The sequence below is a fragment of the Macaca nemestrina genome, chromosome 8 (genome assembly GCF_043159975.1).
Source record: "Macaca nemestrina isolate mMacNem1 chromosome 8, mMacNem.hap1, whole genome shotgun sequence".
Taxonomy (NCBI): Eukaryota; Metazoa; Chordata; class Mammalia; order Primates; family Cercopithecidae; genus Macaca; species Macaca nemestrina.
This window is the reverse complement of record NC_092132.1, coordinates 38,723,429-38,743,153: the sequence shown is the minus strand read 5'-3', so window position 1 is coordinate 38,743,153 and position 19,725 is coordinate 38,723,429. Positions and strand designations below refer to the sequence as shown.

Sequence of the window (19,725 nt, the reverse complement as noted above, 5' to 3'; positions counted from 1 at the left end):
TAAATTTGATTCACTTATCTTTATTCTGTCTTCCAATGCAAGTCAATAACAACAAGAAACATTTTCTATATACTGCGATAGTGTGAAAATATTTGTTGTTTTCCCTTTTAATCTTGTTTCAGAATTATTTTCCCCAGTACTTCAACTGTTTAACTTAATGAACTCTGTTCAGATCTTATATTGTTCATATCAGTACCCTAAAATATGTTAAAAGAATTCATAAACTATGGCACCCCAGATTACTAAATAATCTTGGGATGGCAGGATTAATTCCTGCTAATTACTTGGGATAGCAGGAAAAATTCCATAATATTTAAAAAAATTTTAATTTCCAAATATGAACATTGAAGGTCAGTCCTATTGAAGATAGACAGAAACATATATTTACTAAGAAAAAGAAAATTTAGCCAAATTTTAAGGTGGTCAGTAGTAATAAATCAGTTCCTAAGTATTTGGATAAAGGATCTGAGAAATACTATTCTTATCACTCACTATGTGTAAAGGACTGAATTTCCTCTTTTTGTAACGTCACTTTGTATGCTACATGATAAAGAGTATTTTGGTGTGGGCCGGGCGTGGTGGGTGACGCCTGTAATCCCAGCATTTTGGGAGGCCAAAGCAGGTGGATCACGAGGTCAGGAGATCAAGACCATCCTGGCTAATGCGGTGAAACCCCGTCTCTACTAAAAATGCAAAAAATTAGCTGGGCGTGGTGGTGGGCACCTCTAGTCCCAGCTACTTGGGCGGCTGAGGCAAGAGAATGGCGTGAACCCAGAAGTCGGAGCATGCAGTGAGCCAAGATTGTGCCACTGCACTGCAGCCTGGGCGACAGGGCGAGACTCTGCCTGAATTAATTGCATCAACATGGCTGCTATTGATGAGAAAGCATGTTTTTAAACAATCAAGGCACAAAATGATTAAAGAAACCTTTCTTCATAGTGAACCAAACTTACATTTTTGGTGTGGTACCCAAATAAAAGAAATATGCATTATGAGTTTTGCTTTTGGGGGTCTGATAACCTTACTTTATAACCAAGAAGGAACTACTTATCATAGTCTTTCCCCTGATTTCTGCCAGTATTCAACACAGGAAGTCAGTAAGTATATCCAGTGTTGTAAAGATACTGTTTGATGCGGGGCTTTGCAGTTCTATGAAAAATATTACTTTTTTTTGATACAGATTGTTTTTATGCCTTTTCACTAAAAAGGGAAGTGCTCTAATGGCATTTTAACAAATTGTCAGGCAAGTCCTGAGGTGAAGATGAGGCAGAATGCCTATTGACATCTGCTATTTCCTGATGATCGCACTTTTGTTCAATAAATATACAAAAATAAAAGATTAATAGTAAAACAAATTCACATGTACCAGTCATTCAGTTTTATCAGCTTATTTCTTCTGTGTCCCTCCTTTTCTCCAATTGTTCATAGTTATTCAAGTGTCATAAAAATATTTAGAATACATGTAATATGTACAGTATGCATTTTTACAATTTGTTTTTTGAGTCATGATCCAACTAAGCTCTCAAATGTTGCAGTTAATTAAAATATCTCTTAAGTCTCTCTAAATGTAGGTTCCTCCACCATTGCTTTGCTTTGCTTTTTATTTCAGTTTTTAAGAAATCAGATTTTTTTCTGTAGAATGTCACACAGTCTGGAATTTGCTGTTTGCATCCCCATGGTGTCTATTAACATGTAATTCTACCACGTGAATGATGGATAGTTAGAGCTAGAGCAATACATTTAAGTATAGATTATCATCTTTATTTTACAGATATTTCTTTTTTCTTTTTTCTTTCTTTCTTTTATTTTTTTGAGACGGAGTCTGGCTGTGTCGCCCAGGGTGGAGTGCAGTGGCACGATCTCTGCTCACTGCAAACTCTGCCTCCTGGATTCATGCCATTCTCCTGCCTCAGCCTCCCGAGCAGCTGGGACTACAGGTGCCCGCCACCATGCCCGGCTAATTTTTTTTTTATTTTTAGTAGAGACAGAGTTTCACCATGTTATCCAGGATGGTCTCGATCTCCTGACCTTGTGATCCGCCTGCCTCGGCCTCCCAAAGTGCTGGGATTACAGGCGTGAGCCACCATGCCTGGCCCAGATAATTTATTTAAGCTTATTTTTTATTTGGCTAAAATTCTCATAGTGGTTAATCTCTTAATTCAGAGTCTATACTTTTTCCACCATACCAAGTGCTCAACTTTGGCAGAACCTTTGCATCATGATGGGGAGCTTTCAAAGATATCATTGCCAAGGTCACAAATCAGACCAATTAAATCAGAATAATTGGAGCTAGGACCTAGTTATCAGTGTTGTTTAAAGCTACCTAGGTAATTGCATTGTGCAGTCAAGGTGGGAAAACTAGTGTACTATGCCATGCCACAACTTGGTGTTGTGTTAAACATGTACAATATTAAGACTGTGGAAGAATCTTTAGACTATATTGATTATAACATAGATCAACTTTTCAGTTCCTGTCATGCAAATTATATGAAATATTTTTCATATTCCTTTCATCTGGGGTGCTGCATCAAAAACATAAATTTGGTTCACTATGGAGAAAGATTTCTTTAATCATTTTGTGCCTTGATTTTTAAGAAAATATATTTTCTCCTCAGTAGCAGCCATGCAGATACAATTAATGTTGGCGTAGCTCCCTTACATACCACAGGACTTCCATCATGTTGTGTACTCAGAGATACTGCAAGGAGAGGGAAATCAAAAAACATACCAGGCTGTAAGTCAATGATCTCTGAACTTTGTCTTCTTCAACTTTGTCTATCAAATACCCTTTAAAATTTAATGTATTTGACAAGTGCCCGAGGATCCAGTAGTATAGCTTAAAGGAGTGACTACCACAATAAGCTCAGATTCATGTAAAACTTTTCATTCACTTTCATAATTTATTTGTTGTAATATAAAGATAAATTTGAAATTTCTTATCATGAAGTCAAGATGGTAATACTGTAAGTTGAATTACTTTCATCCTGCAATCATTTATCATGAGACATTACATACCCCAGACAATATCAGCATCCACCCCAAGTACCAACTTTAAGAGGCTGTATGCTAGAATTTCCTGAAAGTCAAGGATTCATTGTGTCACATGTCCAGCATGCCAGTCTTGCTGCTTGACCACACAGGCCTCAAAGGTGGAGCTTTTTATGCTAACATTGCTTTTTGATTGCTTTCCTTTGGATTGACTTTTCCACTCCTTTTGGGATAAGAGCTGGCAGAGAAAGCTTTCCAAAATTTTTCATCTCTAATTTTATACCACATGTACTTCAGTATCTTTCATGCTCCAAACCTAATTAAAGCATCCAGTTCTCCTAGGATGATAAATAAAAACAACTAAGAAGCTGGTTTAATTAAATCAGCTTTACTTGGTTTATTTGGTCTCCCACACATTTACTTGATTAAATTTTGAGAATGAATTTACTAAGATTATGTGTTGATAGGGTGTATAACAGTATTTTTCATTCTTAAAATGATTCGTTTTTGAATAAAATCGCTCTGGCTTCCCTCTTGCTTCTCACGATTGCCAAAATATTGATAAAAAGACATGCTGTACAATTTTGGGGTTTTGAAACAACTTGTATCTTTTTAGGTATGTGACATTAGTCACATTTTCTCAATAATTGAAGTTTAGGTTATTTAAGCATAAATGTAAATACGTTAACTACTTACTATATAAACCTCTAGACCATTATTCAAAATATGTTAGAATCTGCCTTTCAGCTTAGTTTTTAAAATAATTTATAGTCTTTCCATTTTGACTTTAGTATTTAGTGCTGTCCATTTTAGTTAAATGAGTATAAAATATGTAACCTGTTCTTAGCATTGTAGGCCATAACATTTATCACATTATGTCATTGTTGGATTTGGTTTTTCACTACTATGTGGCAACTGCCTTGTGGAGCCAGTTCTGTTTTCACAGCTGTCATTAAGTAGAGTTATGGTCAAGATCATTCATTAGGTTTCCCCGAAAACTTCTACAACCGTGGTTATTGCTGCAGCTTTTAAGAAACACCTTATCAGGAGACTTCCCTTGTTTGGTTAATACCTTATTTCCTAAGCTGACAGGCAGTGAGTAGTCTAGTGTTCATTTTATTAAACATATGTTTTTTATTATTATTAAGGTACAGGTAACACCAAAATTAAAACTGAACTAATATATTAAACGCACAAAACCCTCACGATCTCTTCTCAGTCTAGCCAGCAAGATCCACATAGAATTAATTTTGTCCAAAAGTGAAGGAATTCTCTGTGTATAAAGTCACTACATTGAGAAATCACATTTCTCAGATAAAGGGAATTTTTTTAAGTATTCTTTTTTTTAATACTGATCGAATAATCAAATAATATTACAAATTATAACTCCAGAAGACATTTAATAAATCTAAAAAAGAAATCAGAAGGATTAAATACTTAATTGGAATTTGTAAGTTGATAGGTACTGACTTTCATAATATGGTCATGCACCACATAATGACATTTTGTTGGTCCCCTGAGATTGTAATGGAGCTCTCTCTTAGCGATGTCATAACATCATAGTACAATGCATTACCCTCTCTATGTTTAGATATATTTTGATACACAAATCCTTATCACTGTGTTACAGTCACATATAGTATTCAGTACAGTAACGTGCTATATGGTATGGCCTAGAAGCAATAGGCCATACCGTGTAACCTAGTTATATGGTAGGCTATTCCATTTAGGTTTATGTAAGTACATGCTGTGATGTTCACACAACGAAATTGCTTAAAGATGAAGATGCATTTCTCAGAACATATCCCTGTCATTATGTGATATGTGACTATATTTCTATGTTGAGAACCTGTATAGTTACAAATGAAAGTTTTAGACTATTCATATGTTTTCTTTTATTAGCATTTGACACCCAGGTTTTATGCCTAATATCGTCTGTTTTGACTACTGATTATGTTATCTTAAAGATATTAACGACCTCAGGAGAGTTTTGAACTAGTGTTTTGCTTTCCCTGTTAAAAATATTCTTCGATTGCTAGCCCAAAGTTATGAGCTATAGTATTTCCATTAAAAATCTTTATCTAGGCCAGGCGTGGTGGCTCACACCTGTAATCCCAGCATTTTGGGAGGTCAAGGCATGCAGATCATCTGAGGTCAGGAGTTCGAGACCAGCCTAGCCAATGCAGTGAAACCCCGTCCCTACTAAAAATACAAAAATTAGGCCAGGTGCCGTGGCTCACACCTGTAATCCCAGCACTTTGGGAGGCCGAGGCAGGCGGATCATGAGGTCAGGAAATCGAGACCATTCTGGCTAACACGGTGAAACCCCGTCTCTACTAAAAGTATAAAAAATAATAGCCAGGCGTGGTGGCGGGCGCCTGTAATCCCAGCTACTCAGGAGGCTGAGGCAGGAGAATGGCGTGAACTCAGGAGGCGGAGCTTGCAGTGAGCCGAGGTCGTGCTGTGGCACACACCTGTAATCCCAGCTACTCAGAACTCTGAGGCAGGAGAATCCCTTGAACCCAGGAGGCGGAGGTTACAGTGAGAGGAGATTATGTCGTTGCACTCCAGCCTGGGCAACAGAGCAATACACTGTCTCAAAAAATATATAAAATATAAAGCCTCTAATATAGACTGTGAGAAGAGGCAGGATGTATGGGTGACAGACTAGTTTATGATTTTAAATATTAAAATTCTAAAATATTACTTTATTTTTAAATTTATTATTTTTTGAGAAGGGGTCTTGCTGTGTTATCCAGGCTGGAATGCAGTGGCACACTCACAGCTTACTGCATCCTCGAACTCCTGGGCTCAAGAGGTCCTCCTGCCTCATCCTCCTCAGTAGATGGGACTACAGGCATGTGCCACCTCATCCAGCTAATTTTTTTTTTTTTTTGTAGAGAGAGAGTCTTGCTGTGTTGCCCAGGCTGGTCTCAATATTCTGGGCTCAAGTAGTTCTCCTGCCTCACCCTCCCAAAGCACTGGGATTACAACCACCTCACCTGGCATAAAATAATAAATAGTGAGTAGGGTAAATTATATATTATAGCTTCTATCATACCATTCCCAAATCAAACAGGAAGAGATATAAGGTAATATAATAACTTCAATTCGAATAAAGTAAAGGAAAAGGATTATTAAATTGAATATCTGAATTATGAGAACAGATTATGTTCAACTGTTAAACTGGTAGTGTTTTCAAAAGTGCTTTATTTCCCATCATGTTATTATAATAATAATTGACATCTCCTTCAAACTCTTGGATATCTAGGCAAATTTAAATGACTTAGCAATATGTGTGTAAATACTACAGAAACAGAAAGGGCAAGAAGGAGACTTATTGAGCTCATTTTATGTTTGCCTGACACTGTATTTATAAATTTGGATGACTTCGAGAAACAGAAAACTGCACTCAGAATAGCTTAAACCTGTTGTTTCTTGAAGTGTGGTTCCCAGACTATCAGCAGCAGCAGCACCTGGGAATTTGTTAGAAATGCAAATTCTCAGACCCCATTTGAGTCTCATTAATTAGAAACAGTTTTTGGAGCCCGGAATTCTGGTATAACAAATACTCCAGGTGATTTTGATGCCGGCTAAAACTTGAGAGCCACTGATTTAGGTCTCTAATGACTAGTTCTGTCCAGAGATGAACTAGTCAGAAACCTCCTCAGAAACATGGTTGGAAGGATACTTGAGCAAACTCAAGGCCACTTTAGGAAAGAGTGTAAGGGTGGATATTGAATAGGCAACCAACAGAATAGACTACGCCATGCTTGGTGGTTTTTGGTTTTGTTTTTAATATATCATTTAAACCTCATTTTGGAACACACATCATATTTGTTATTTTAGAAAATGTAGCTGGAAGTTATGACAAGCTTTCAAAATGCTGCTTCCACCACCACCACCACCAAATTGTATAATATTGCTGATGAGTTGTTAGGAGAGTCTGTAATGGAGGGGTAGAGTGTGACCACAATGCACTGTATGTAGAAGAGAACTTTAAGCCTGGTGTGAAGATAATGATGCTGTGCCTATGAGGAACTGTGGGAGAGATTTTAGGCTAAGTGTAGTGGGGCTGAATGAGAGGAATAGGGGAAATGTCTGGTATGTGGAGGAGGTAGGGTGTTCACTGTGGGGTGTGCTGTGCCCTGTGTGAGCGCATGCTGGAATGTGGAGGAAGGAGATGGGGGCGGGGGTTTGGTTGGGATGCAGTATTATGTGTTAGAAAGGTGGTGTGTGTGTGAAAAGGTGGCATCATATACATACAACAAAGTGAAGTGGAAGGAGCAGCTGTACCTTAAAATGAAAGAAATTTTCAAATGTATCATCATGACATTGATACTCTAATTAAAGCTGAATTCTAGTTTTAGTTTATATATTTTTATAGTTTATATTTAATCTTTGAAAAATTCACTTCTTTGGTTATATTCAAAATATCACTGGTTAGTGAAGTATATGTAGGCATAGTGAATATAACTACCTTTTCAAGAAATTAGATGTTAAAGAATGCAGTATAAAAGCAGACTGTGTAACACGCAAAGGAATTTTCAGGTCACTTTGAATATTTGTGTAGGATTTATTTGTAGCACATTGGCTTGGTTTTTACATAGTCATTCTGTAAAATTTTAGGGTGGAAGAGTCCACAAAGGACATCTTATTGCTTAAAAAATGTTCATGTAAAAGATGCAATGTTGTTTTACTGTTAGCTGTAAGGAACATAATTTTATGACTATATGAACAAACAACAAAATGTTTATTAAAATCATTCATGTGCCTTGAGAGACTCTGGAAATTATATTTACTCCTTTTTTGTTACTGGGTTACTTTTAGTTTATTTCTTCGTGTACTGATGTTTGGAAATATAGGCTCTGTATCTTTAAAGTTTTGAGCCCTTTCTTTGCACATTTGGGTACAGTGCAACCAAACTTAAGCATGGGAAATTCTCTCTTCCCTCCCCAGCTTTACAGCCTCCACTCAGGACTATCATTGCTATGGATACTCCTTAGTGATTAGCCCTCTCTCTTGTCAATCAAATCTTTGTCTCTAGCAAACTGTTTTGTCACTGTAGTAAGGCTCTGGTGCTGGAAATTTATCTTTGACAGAGGAAGAATGCTTTTGAAAACAGTTCTTACGTGATTTTATGTAACTTAATTTACCCTGGAAAGGAAATGTCTCGTCTCTGGTATGGGAAAAAAGGGAGAAGACATCAACCAATTAATCATAAATACACTCTGGTAAATCTTAGTTATTTTAATTTGTATATATGCTAGTCTTTTCATGGTAACATTATGAAAAATTATACAATTTCTGAAAGTTTAAGCATAGAGGATATTTATAGAATACAAAATTTTATGATTGTACAACGTACCTTGAAGTTGTTTCTGTTAATTCTGAGTATCTTCAAAAAGGGAAATTAATAAGGGGCTGTAATTTTGTTTCATATTGTTTTGTATGTTCTACACCAGCAGGAAGATACCAAATCTTAATTGCTGCCTTAATGTTTTTTATTTTAGCTTAACTTTGTAGAAAAATATTCAGGATTTTCTCTTGCTTGAAAATAAATTGAATAGAACAGAGTAAATTAATTATTATTGACTGGATCTCAAACCAGATTCTTTTATAATATTGTTTATTTAAGGGTATAATTTTAAGAATCTGACTAAAAGGTTTTTAAGCTATTTAAAAAGTTTTCAGGCAGTGCTACCTAATACAAATCTTTAAACGATATCCTAGTAAGGAAATTCAGTCAACCATACTATTGTAAGGAGTTTAGTTACTTTTCTGTATGTGTATATTGTTATAAAATGTCCATTGCACTTTCTATGGTAATTTGGGATTTTATTTTGCCTTATGTTTATTTTATTTTTACTGTAATTGTAGATGATTTAAAATCCAATAAGGACTTTGGGAGATGCCCCCAAAGCAGCTTGCCTCCCTTAAATGTTAAGTGTGTCAAAATATTAAAATTTTAATAGGTGTTATTTTTAATTGTAATTTCAAAATTCATTTATATGTTACATCAGCACAGAGGGGTTTAGGCACCTGAAATGATTGAATTTTTAAAATTTGTGGTTAGATTTACTAGATAAATCAGTTAACACCGTCTTTTTTTTTAAACCAAGAACAATGAAGCTATTCATACTTTTTTTGAAGTTTGAATAATCATTTATTCTTAGTTTGCAAAGACTTCAATACAGTTTATTACAAATACAAGCAAAATAAATTGTGGGTATTCTGAAATTTATAGATCAATCTAATTAATGTGCATCAAACACTTAACGCTGATTACAGTTACCACGTCCAAGTCCTGTTCATTCGTTATTTTTATTTTTGACACAGAGCCTCACTTTGTCACTCAGGTTGGAATTCAGTGGCGGGATTTTGGCTCATTTCAACCTCCACTTCCTGGGCTTAAGTGATCTTCCTGCCTCAGCCCCCCAAGTCGCTGGGACTACAGACATGCACCACCAGAGCCCGCTAATTTTTTTGTCTTTTTTATAGAGACTAGATTTCGCCTTGTTGCCCAGGCTGGACTTTTTAATCTCCTGAGCTGAGCTCAGGAGATCTACCCAGCTCTGCCTCCCATAGTGTTAGGATTACAGGCCACCGCGCCCAGCAAGTTCTGTTCGCTCTTATGGGAGGCTATATAATTTTGTCAGATACTTTATTTCATGCCTGAGCAAGAATGCTTCCTACTTATTGGTCCTTAGCTCTGCCCATACATATATATTAATTGAACCCTCACAGTAACCCTGAAAGTTTAGTAGAATTATTTCCCATTTTGAATGACTAGTTGAAGCATGGAGTGGTCACTGAACTGAATTTTCGTGTAGTACAGAGACAGCTTGACCCTAGTGTGTCCAGAATTGGTGGGTTCTTGGTCTCACTGACTTCAAGAATGAAGCCGTGGACCCTCGCAGTGAGTGTTACATTTCTTTTTTTTTTTTTTTTTTTTTTTTTTTTGAGACGGAGTCTCGCTGTGTCTCCCAGGCTGGAGTGCAGTGGCGTGATCTCGGCTCACTGCAAGCTCCGCCTCCCGGGTTCACGCCATTCTCCCGCCTCAGCCTCCCAAGTAGCTGAGACTACAGGCGCCCGCCACCACGCCCGGCTAGTTTTTTTTTTTTGTATTTTTAGTAGAGACGGGGTTTCACCATGTTAGCCAGGATAGTCTCGATCTCCTGACCTCGTGATCCACCCGCCTCGGCCTCCCAAAGTGCTGGGATTACAGGCTTGAGCCACCGCGCCCGGCCGAGTGTTACATTTCTTAAAGATGGTGTGTCCGCAGTTTCTTCCTTCTGGTGGGTTGGTCTCGCTGACTTCAGGAGTGAAGCTGCAGGCCTTCACGGTGAGTGTTACAGCTCTTAAAGGCAGCACATCTGGAATTGTTCATTCTTTCCAGTGGGTTCGTGGTCTCCCCGGCTTCAGGAGTGAAGCTACAGACCTTCGCAGTGTTATAGCTCATGAAGGCAGCATGGACCCAAAGAGTGAGCAGCAGTAAGATTTATCTTAAAGAGTGAAAGAACAAAGCTTCCATGGTCTGCAAGGGGACTGGAGTGGGCTGCAGCTGACTGGCTTCAGCAGCCTGCTTTTATTCCCTTATCTGACCCCACCCACATCCTGCTGAATGGTCCATTTTACCGAGAGCGGATTGGACCGTTTTGACAGGGTGCTGATTGGTGCATTTACAATCCCTGAGCTAGACACAGAGTGCTGATTGGTACATTTACAATCCTCTAGCTAAACATAAAAGTTCTCGAAGTCCCCACAAGACTCAGGAGCCCAGCTGACTTCCCCTAGTGAATCCTGCATGCGGGCTGCAGGCAGAGCTGGCTGCCAGTCCTGAGCCGCACCACCACTCCTCAGCCCTTGAGCAGTGGATGGGACACGCTGGGGAGGCTCAGGCCTTGCGGGAGCCCACTCAGGAGCGGGGGCTGGGACATGGCGGGCTGCAGGTCCTGAGCCCTGCCCCATGGGGAGACAGCTGAGGCCCCGCAAGATTTCGAGCACAGTACCAGCAGGCCGGTACTGCAGGGGGACCGTCGCATCCTCCGCAGCTGCTGGCCTGAGTGCTAAGACCCTCACTGCCCGGGACCAGCAGTGCCGGCTGGCCACTCCAAGTGCGGGGCGCTGAGCCTGCGCCTGCCACACAGACTTGTGAGCTCCACCCGTGCCCCGGTTCCCACCCATGCCTCTCCCTCCACACCTCCGGTTCCCACCCGTGCCTCTCCCTCCACACCTCTGCACAAGTAGAGGGAGCCAGCTCCAGCCGTGGCCAGCCCAGAGAGGGGCTCCCACAGTGCAGTGGCAGGCTGAAGGGCTCCTCAAGTGCCACCAGAGTGGACACCAAGGCAGAGAGGCACCAAGAGTGAGGGCTGCTAGCATGTTGTCACTTCTCGCTAGCACATATTGTAGTTCACCAGGATGACTTTGAAGTTTTTCTGAAATAGTACAGTGTGATGTGTTTTGATGTGTAGACAAGCTGAAGTCCCAGTTTTCTAGTTTTCTTTGCTTTAAAGCAGATAGGCTAGGAGCTGTAAGGCAGGCAGTTCTTAAGAAAATTGGGATGAAAAGGATTAGCAGTTCTTTCACCTGTTTTGTAGATTGAGATCCCTGTAAGATTTTGCCTGACAAGGGGCTCTTATGCTTTTAAACTGGAAAAAAAAAAAAATTCTAAGAAAATAACCAGTATTTCAGAGCAAATGAAATTTGACATTTTGGAGTTTGTAATGTGTAGCTTTTTAGAATTATTTGTCTTTACCCAACAAATATGGCCATATTATTACTACCTCTGTAAGAGAGATTATCACTGAGGTATCTGTAGATACCTTGACAGTTTTCCAAATGCCTGTGTATATAGTATCACGTGACTTTACAGTAACCCTGTGTGTTAACCAGATTTTTTTGTTTTATAAGTGAGTTAATTTATGTCTCAAATACATTAATAATAAGAAGCATACACTCCTAACAAAATTCATGGCATGAAATTAACCTTTTGCCAGTTAGCTTCGATTGATCAAGCATGCTTAAGTTTTGTTACCTTTTATTTTTTTAAGGCCGTTTTATAGTTTATTCTGAAAACTTAAACTTTAATCATTCATTTATATGAAGCTGTTCATGTATTTGATATATTCATGTGCCATACTTTACCTTGTTAGTGTCTGTCAATAAATCGTAATTTACTTGAAATTATAAGCCCATTTTATAATAAGGATTTAGTCTTAATCAAAGTCACAAATCATTAAATAACATCATTGTTTTATTACCTTTATCAATAGTCACTAATTTCATCACCATTTTCTTAGTTTAGGCCGTCATATACGAAAGAACAGACTTTTTTTAAATTTAGGCTTTCATATATGAAAACACAGGAGAAAAGTTTGTATGTCAAATTATTTACATCTGTTCAAGAATTAGCTGACAGGTGGATTTTTAGGAAGAGCTAATTGAAATGTAAAAATCTTTCCAGTGACTTCAGCATGAGATAATAATTATAATGATGAAAATAATTACTTGTACTGACAGTGTATACCAAATATTGTTCTAAACACTTAGTATGAGTTTCCTTATTTAATCCTCACAACCCTGTGGAATATTACTGTATCTTCTCCATTTTACAAGTGAAAAAACAGAGGGACATAGCAATCACACTACAACTAGTGCAAGTCAGAGCTGATGTTTTAATCTAGGCATTCTGGCTCTATCCAATGCCCTTAAGCTCTTTGCCATACTTGCCCTCAAAAATCTTCAGAATATAACAAGAGGAAGAGAATTATTTATTTCATCATATGTTTAATGTATCAGAACCTATTTTATATATACTTTATACATATTATTTATTTCTCATAAAATGTACGAGTATTTCCATTTGAAGAATCAGAAATGGAGAAACTAAATGAGGCTCCCTAAGTTCACAATACTAATAAAAATCAGAATCAGAATTAAGGTAGCAGTCTAAAACCAAAGCCAGTATTCTTCAATATTACTCTGCATATCTATAGTAGATAGTCATAGTACATTTATTAACCAGTATTTATGTATCTCTTATGGTAAGTGAAACATCTTCTGCTCTCCAGTCACAACCTAGTTGAAAAAAGTATACACATATATTCAATGTAAAATATTTTTTCTTAATTTATTTGACTCAGTTGTTTTTTATTTTTCATTTAAGTAAATTTAATAGCATGGGAGGCTTTCCAGCGAAGACCAGAAAACCTGCTAAATATATTCTAAGAGAGCTGTAACACTGACTCAATAGTTGAAAAGGATATCTTATGTATACTAGTTATGAGGCGTAATAGTAAAATGAACATCTGTGATGTACCACTACGCAGTATTAGAACTAGAACATCACTGATGTAGCTGCATCTGTCTGTGTGTTTTTTCTCATCTCATCTTATGTCACCTTCATATTGGTAACTACCTCTCCGGATTTTTTTTTGTTTTATTATCCCCCTAATTTTTTTTAATTAATAGATTTCATTTTTTAGATCAGTATTAGGTTTACAGAAAAATTGAATGGAAGGTATAGAGAGTTTCCATATACTCTCTTTTCCCCAAAACACAGTTTTCCCTGTTACTCACGTATGACCTTAGTATGATATATGTTACAGTCTATGAACGAATACTGATACATTGTCATGCAGAGTCCATAGTTTACTTTAGGGTTCATTCTTTGAGTTGTATATTCTGTGGGTTTTGACAAGTGTGTAATGACATGTATCTTGTTGTAGAATCACACAGTATAATTTTACTACCCTAAGAATTCCCTGTGCCACAGCTATTTATCACTCATTCCCTTATAGTGAACACCTGGCACCCACCAGTCTTTCCACTGTTTTGCATTTTGCAGAGTGTCATATAGTTGGAATCATACAGTAGTATGTAGCCTTTTTAGATTGGCTTCTTTCACTTAGGAATTTTTATTTAAGATCCCTTCATGTCTTTTTGGCTTGACAGCTCATTTCTTTTTATTGCTGAATAATATTCTATTTTATGGTTTTATCCACTTCTTTATCCATTCACCTGATAAAGAACATTTTGCTTCTTTCCACCTTTTGGAACTTATGAAAAAAAAAAAAACTGTTACAAACTTTTGGATGTAGATTTTGTGTTGACATAAGTTTTCAACTCGTTTAGGTAAATACCAGGTAACATGATTGCTCTATCCTATGTTAAGGGTGTGTTTGGTAGGCCACTGTGGTGACTCACACCTGTAATATCAACACTTTAGGAGGCTGAAGTGGGAGGAGTTTGAGACTAGCCAGGGCAACATAGTGAGACCTTGTCTCTGAAAAAGAAAGAAAAGAAAAGAAAAGAAAGGAAGGGAAAGGAAAGGAAGGGAAAGGAAAGGAAAGGGGAAAGGAAAGGAAAAAGGAAAGGAAAGGAAAGGAAAGGAAAGGAAAGGAAAGGAAAAAGGAAAGGAAAGGAACCGCCAAACTGTTTTTCATCTGGCTATACCCATTTTGCATGGCATCCACAACAAATGAGAATTCCTGTTCTCCACATCCCTGCTGACATTTGCTGTTGTCAGTGCTTTGGATTTTGTATTTTATTTAAATAGGTGTGTAGTGATATATCAATCTTATTTTAATTTGCATTTCCCTGGTGACATATCATGGTGAGCGTCCTTTCATAGTCTTAATTTCCATTCGTATATCTTCTTTAATGAGATGTGTATTCATGTCTTTTGTCCATGTTTTAATCAGTTTGTTTGATATCTTATTGTTACGTTTTACGTAAACATAGAGATAGAACAGACAATTTTGTCTCTTTCCTTCCTTTCTGTATTCCTTCATATATTTTGGATAACAGTCCTTTATCATTTATATATGTTGCAGAGATTTTTTCCCAGTCTGTAGCTTGTCTTTTTCATTCTCTTGGCAGTGTCTTTCACACAGTAGAAATTTTTAATTTTAGTGAAATTCAACTTAATACTTTTCTTTTTCATGGATTGTACTTGTGGTATTTTATCTAAAAATGCACCTTCAGACTTAAGGTCACAAAGATTTTTTTCCTATGTTATTTTCTAGGAGATTCATAGTTTTGTGTTTTTCTCTGTAGTCCATTTAGTGTAAAGAACTTTGTCTCAATTGACTGTTCTGCAGGAGGATATCCAGTTGTTCCAATACTGTTTGGGGTAAAGACCATTATTTCTCCTCTGAATTGTCTTTACTCCTTTGTTAAAAGTCAGTTGACCATATTTATGTGGGATATTTCTGAGTATTTTATTGTGTATCATTGATCTGTCAGTTCTTTTGCCAAAACCATGATGTAGTGATTACTGTAGTTTTATAGTATAATAAGTCTTGAAGTTGAGTAGCGTCAATCTTCCAACTTTGTTCTTTTTCTTCATTGCTTTCTTGGCTATTCTATGTCTTTGCATATAAACTTTTTCTATAAATTTTAGAATCAATTTGCCTGTATCTATAAAATAGCCTGGTAGAATTTTGATTGAAATTGTATTGGATCTATATATCAAGTTGGGAAGAACTGACAGCTTGACAATATTGTGTCTTCCTATCTATGAACGTGGAATATGTATTTAAATCTTTTCTTCATCACAGTTTTCTACTTTTTTTTCCACTCAGATCTCTGTGTATTTTGTTAGCATTATATGTATTTCATTTACATTATGCTAATATAAATGGTATTCTTTTTAACTTTCAAATTCCAAGTTTTCATTGCTGATACATAGGACGATTGTTGACTTTTGCATATTAATTGTGCACTCTGAAAGCCTGCCATGATCACTTACTAATTCCAGTAGTGTCTTGGTTGATTCGTTGGGATTTTTTTATACCAACAATCATGTCATCTGCTAACAAAAACAGTTTTACCTCTTTCTTCCCTATTTATATAACTTCAATTTTCTTCCTTTGTCGTATCGTGTTAGCTAGGACTTCCTGCATAATGTCAGGTAAGAGTACTGACAAGGGATATCCTTTCCTTGTTCCCAGTCTTAGTGTGAAAGTGTCTTGTTTCTCACTATTATGTGTGATGTTAACTGAATTTTTTAATACATGTTCTTTATCCAGTTGAGGGAGTTCTCCTTTATTCCTAACTTCCTAAACCTTTTTTATTAGTGTTGGATTTTGACTGGTGCTTTTTTTTGTATCTGTTGGTAAGATCACATGATTTTTCTTCTTCACCATGTTGATGTAATAGATTACATCAATTGATTGTCAAGGTTGTACCAGTCTTGCATAGGTGGGATAAGTTCTACTTGGTCATTTTATATAATTCTGTACATTTGTACATTGCTTAATTCAATTTGCTAGTGTTTTGTTGAGAATTTTTGCATGTATGTTAATGAGAGATAATTGCCTGTAGTTTTTCTTTCTTGTAATGTTTTTATTTCTGTTAGAGTAATGCTGTCCTCACAGAATTAGTTAAGAAATATTCCCTCTGCTTCTGTTTTCTGGAAGAGATTGTGGAGAGTTTGTATAATTTCTTCATAAATGTTTGGTAGTATTAATCAGTGAGTCTGTCTGGGCCTTGTGCTTTCTGTTTTAGGAGGTTATTAATTATTGATTAATTATTTGAATACATATCTCTCTTTCTTTTTTTGAGTTGGGGTTTTGCTATGTTGCCTGGGCTGGTCTTGAACTCATAGGCTCAAGTGATCCTGCCACCTCAGCCTCCTGAGTAGCTGAGATAATAGGCATGCATTACCTGTTTCTTCTTGTGTGACTTTTGGTGGTTTCTGTCTTTCAAGGAATTGGTTTGTTTTATCTAGATTATCAAATTAATGAGTGTACAGTTTTATAGTATTTCTTTATTATTCTTTTAATATCCATGGGATCAGTAATGATGGCCCCTCTTTGTTTCTGATATTTATTCTCTCACCCTCTCTCATCTATCCTGGCTAGAGGTAGAGGTTTATCAATTTTATTGACCTTTTCAAAGATTAAAGAACTGGCTTCTGGTTCCATTGCTGTGTTTCTATTGATTTTGTTTTTAATCTATTGATTTCTGCTCTAATTTTATTTTCCTGTACTTCAGATTTAATTTGATTACATATTCTTTCATCTCTTAGCATCTTAGTTATACTTTTTTAAAAAAAAACTTTTAAAAATGATTCCTCTAGAATTTGTAATATACATTTTTTTAGTATAGTTTATATGGTGAAACCCTGTCTCTACTAAAAATACAAAATTAGCCGGGCGTGGTGGCACACGCCTGTAGTCCCAGCGTAGTCCCAGCTACTCAGGAGGCTGAGGCAGAAGAATCACTTGAACCCAAAAGGCAGAGGGGCTGAGGCAGAAGAATCACTTGAACCCAGGAGGCAGAGGTTGCAGTGAGCCGAGATCATGCCACTGCACTCCAGCCTGAATGACAGAGGGAGACTCCGTCTCAAAAAAAAAAAAAAAGGATATGGGGATATGGCTCCCCTCTTCCTTCCCCTTTTTTCCTGTTCCCAGTATTGATGAAAGACAGGAAGTGATTTTAATTGGAGATTTTTTCAAATCAAACTTCACTAATGGAATTCATTCTGGATTTTTTTTTTTAAGACAGGGTTTTGCTCTCTTGCCCAGGATGGAGTGCAGTGGCTTGATCTTGGCTCACTGCAGCCTCAACCTCCTGGGCTCTGGTGATCCTTCCACCCTGCGTCACCAAGCCCAGCTAATTTTTTGTATTTTTTGTAGAGATGAGGTTTCTCCATGTTTCCCAGGCTGGTCTCAAAATGGAATGTTATTTTGAAAGCAGTAGTTTTAATTTAGGCAAAATGGGGCAAAGTTTAACATAATTCTGGTCTTATTTTGTAATAAAGACTGTTAATATATGATGAGATGTAGTAGAACAACAGCTTATGTGACTTCAAGGATGCTGTTGTATGTTCTTTTTGTTTGACACAGAAGCTCAGAATTATATTTTCTTCTTTAACATATTTTTGGGACCAAAGTAAGTATAAGTGACATTGATTAGATAGTATTTCTTTTTCTCTTGCATTTCCCTTTACTGAGAAAGTAGTAAAAATGGCACTTGACATATAACTAGCAGATTTTTGTTAGTGTGCAAGACAGTTGAAGGAAGGGAGATTTGGGGTTTGTTTTGGAGTAATCTTGGGGAAATACTGGAACATCCGCAAGGTATTGTTCTTTATATCTAGGAGATGAACATGTTCATATTCATGAGATTGGCAGCAACTGAATTTTCTCTAGTCTGTTTTTCTTAGTCCATTTGTAATAGTGATGGGTGGATTTACCCCTGCCTTTCCATTGGTAACTCTATAGAAATAAAGACTTAGGAAAATACTTTCTCTGTGTGAGGATCCTTTGTCAAAGACTGAAAAGACTAGAGGGTGGCATTTAATTCTGCAGAATATAGGTCATGGTACTTAGTTCCTACAGATAGGACTTAGCAGTATGTCCAAATACTTTATTCCTTAAGAAACAATTTTTTAGCCAGTGAATGCACTTTTAATTGGAAGATCTTGGTTTTCTCAACTGTTTACCCCTAATAATTCAGAGCATGATATGGGATATTTTGGAGAAATGTATTCATATTTTAGTTAGGTTTAATCTTTTGGGTAAAGTAATAAATTATATACATGGAGCATGATTTACCAGGGGTATAAAAATTAATGTAAGACTAATTCCAGTTTCCTCATATATACTGGGAATATATAGCTCTTTTATCTATTTATTTTGAGAGAAGGAAGTATATTTCTGTACTCAAATTCAAATCCCTTTTTTCTATTAACTCACAGACCCTTTTTTTTTTTTTTTTTTTTACAGTTTTCTTTATCTTCATGCATCAGGGCAGTCAGGGCATGAGTAAATGTTTAAGGTTAAGGAAGCAGAAAGTTTTTTTAAGTTCTAGAAAAAATTAAAATTGAAAAAAATAAATTTGAAAAAGTAGATTTGTGACATGAAAGAAACTATGACTTTATCAAGTGTTATTAAGATAAGCTTAGCCTTATCATGGCAGTTTATTGTTCTCTTATTAGTAACTCCTACTCTTAGCAGTGCTGATACAATTAGGTTATGACTGATCTCTTTTGTGAGCATAATTTAATTTCACTTCCCCCCAGGAAGTGTGTTTCCTCTAGTAAATGAAGGAGTTTTAGAATATAGGTAAAAGATCGTTGGTAACTGGAGGGATAGAAGGAAAGCAGAGGATAGATAAGTTGTAGAAGGAAAGCAGAGGAGTAGATAAGTTATATGATTTGAGAATCCTTGTCTAGGAGACTATTGGATTGAAGTCCATGAAAAAAGAAAGAAAAATATAATTGGCCATTAAATATTTCTAGAGACCTGTTTTGCTGGACATAGAAAAGTAAGCCCATGATGTTTTTTATTTTTAGTACCTAATTTTTCTTTAATCTTTATTGAAATCCTATTGTTCTTAATTGAAAGTCCTTCATTATTTTTATCTGATACTGAAATATAAAAATTAAATTCAGAATAATCAAAATGTTAAAAATAGTTGAGATGTCAAACTTGAAATATTCTCATTCAAAAATAAAAGCCAAAAATAAATAAGTAGGCTCTTCAGTCATTATCATTTAGTCCTCAGGGTAATTGGTGAAAAGTAATCAAGTAAAAGTCGTGTTAATAATAGTAGCTCTCATTAATATGTCCTGGGCACTATACTCAGTCCTTAATATGCATTTCCTCAGTAATTCACGTAAACCCAGATTTGACATGCACTTTTATTATTTTCATTGTTTCATAACAAAATTGATAGACAGTGAGGAACCCAGGTTTATCTGACCCCCCCAGAGCTAGAGAGGAT

The 19,725-nt window shown here is 36.6% G+C and overlaps 1 protein-coding gene and 1 non-coding gene across 13 annotated transcripts in view; one reads left to right on the top strand and one right to left on the bottom strand.

The window, feature by feature from the left end:
* The window catches only part of LOC105475999 (oxidation resistance 1), a 469,579-nt gene that overhangs the window by 432,696 nt on the left and 17,158 nt on the right, over positions 1-19,725 (top strand). Inside the window, exon 1 of one of the 12 annotated variants that reach the window (XM_011731552.3) lies at positions 7,647-8,222. The exons of 10 other annotated variants lie outside the window; for them this stretch is intronic. In XM_011731552.3, coding sequence (XP_011729854.1) covers positions 8,157-8,222 — 66 coding nt within the window. In that variant the 5' untranslated portion in view covers positions 7,647-8,156. Of the gene's footprint in view, positions 1-7,646; positions 8,223-19,725 lie in introns of those variants that run through there. One more of the 12 variants, XM_011731551.3, reaches the window with a different exon arrangement.
* On the bottom strand, positions 13,173-13,234 carry LOC112425640 (U7 small nuclear RNA). Its single transcript, XR_003016759.2, has one exon. It is a non-coding gene; the product is annotated as a U7 small nuclear RNA (small nuclear RNA).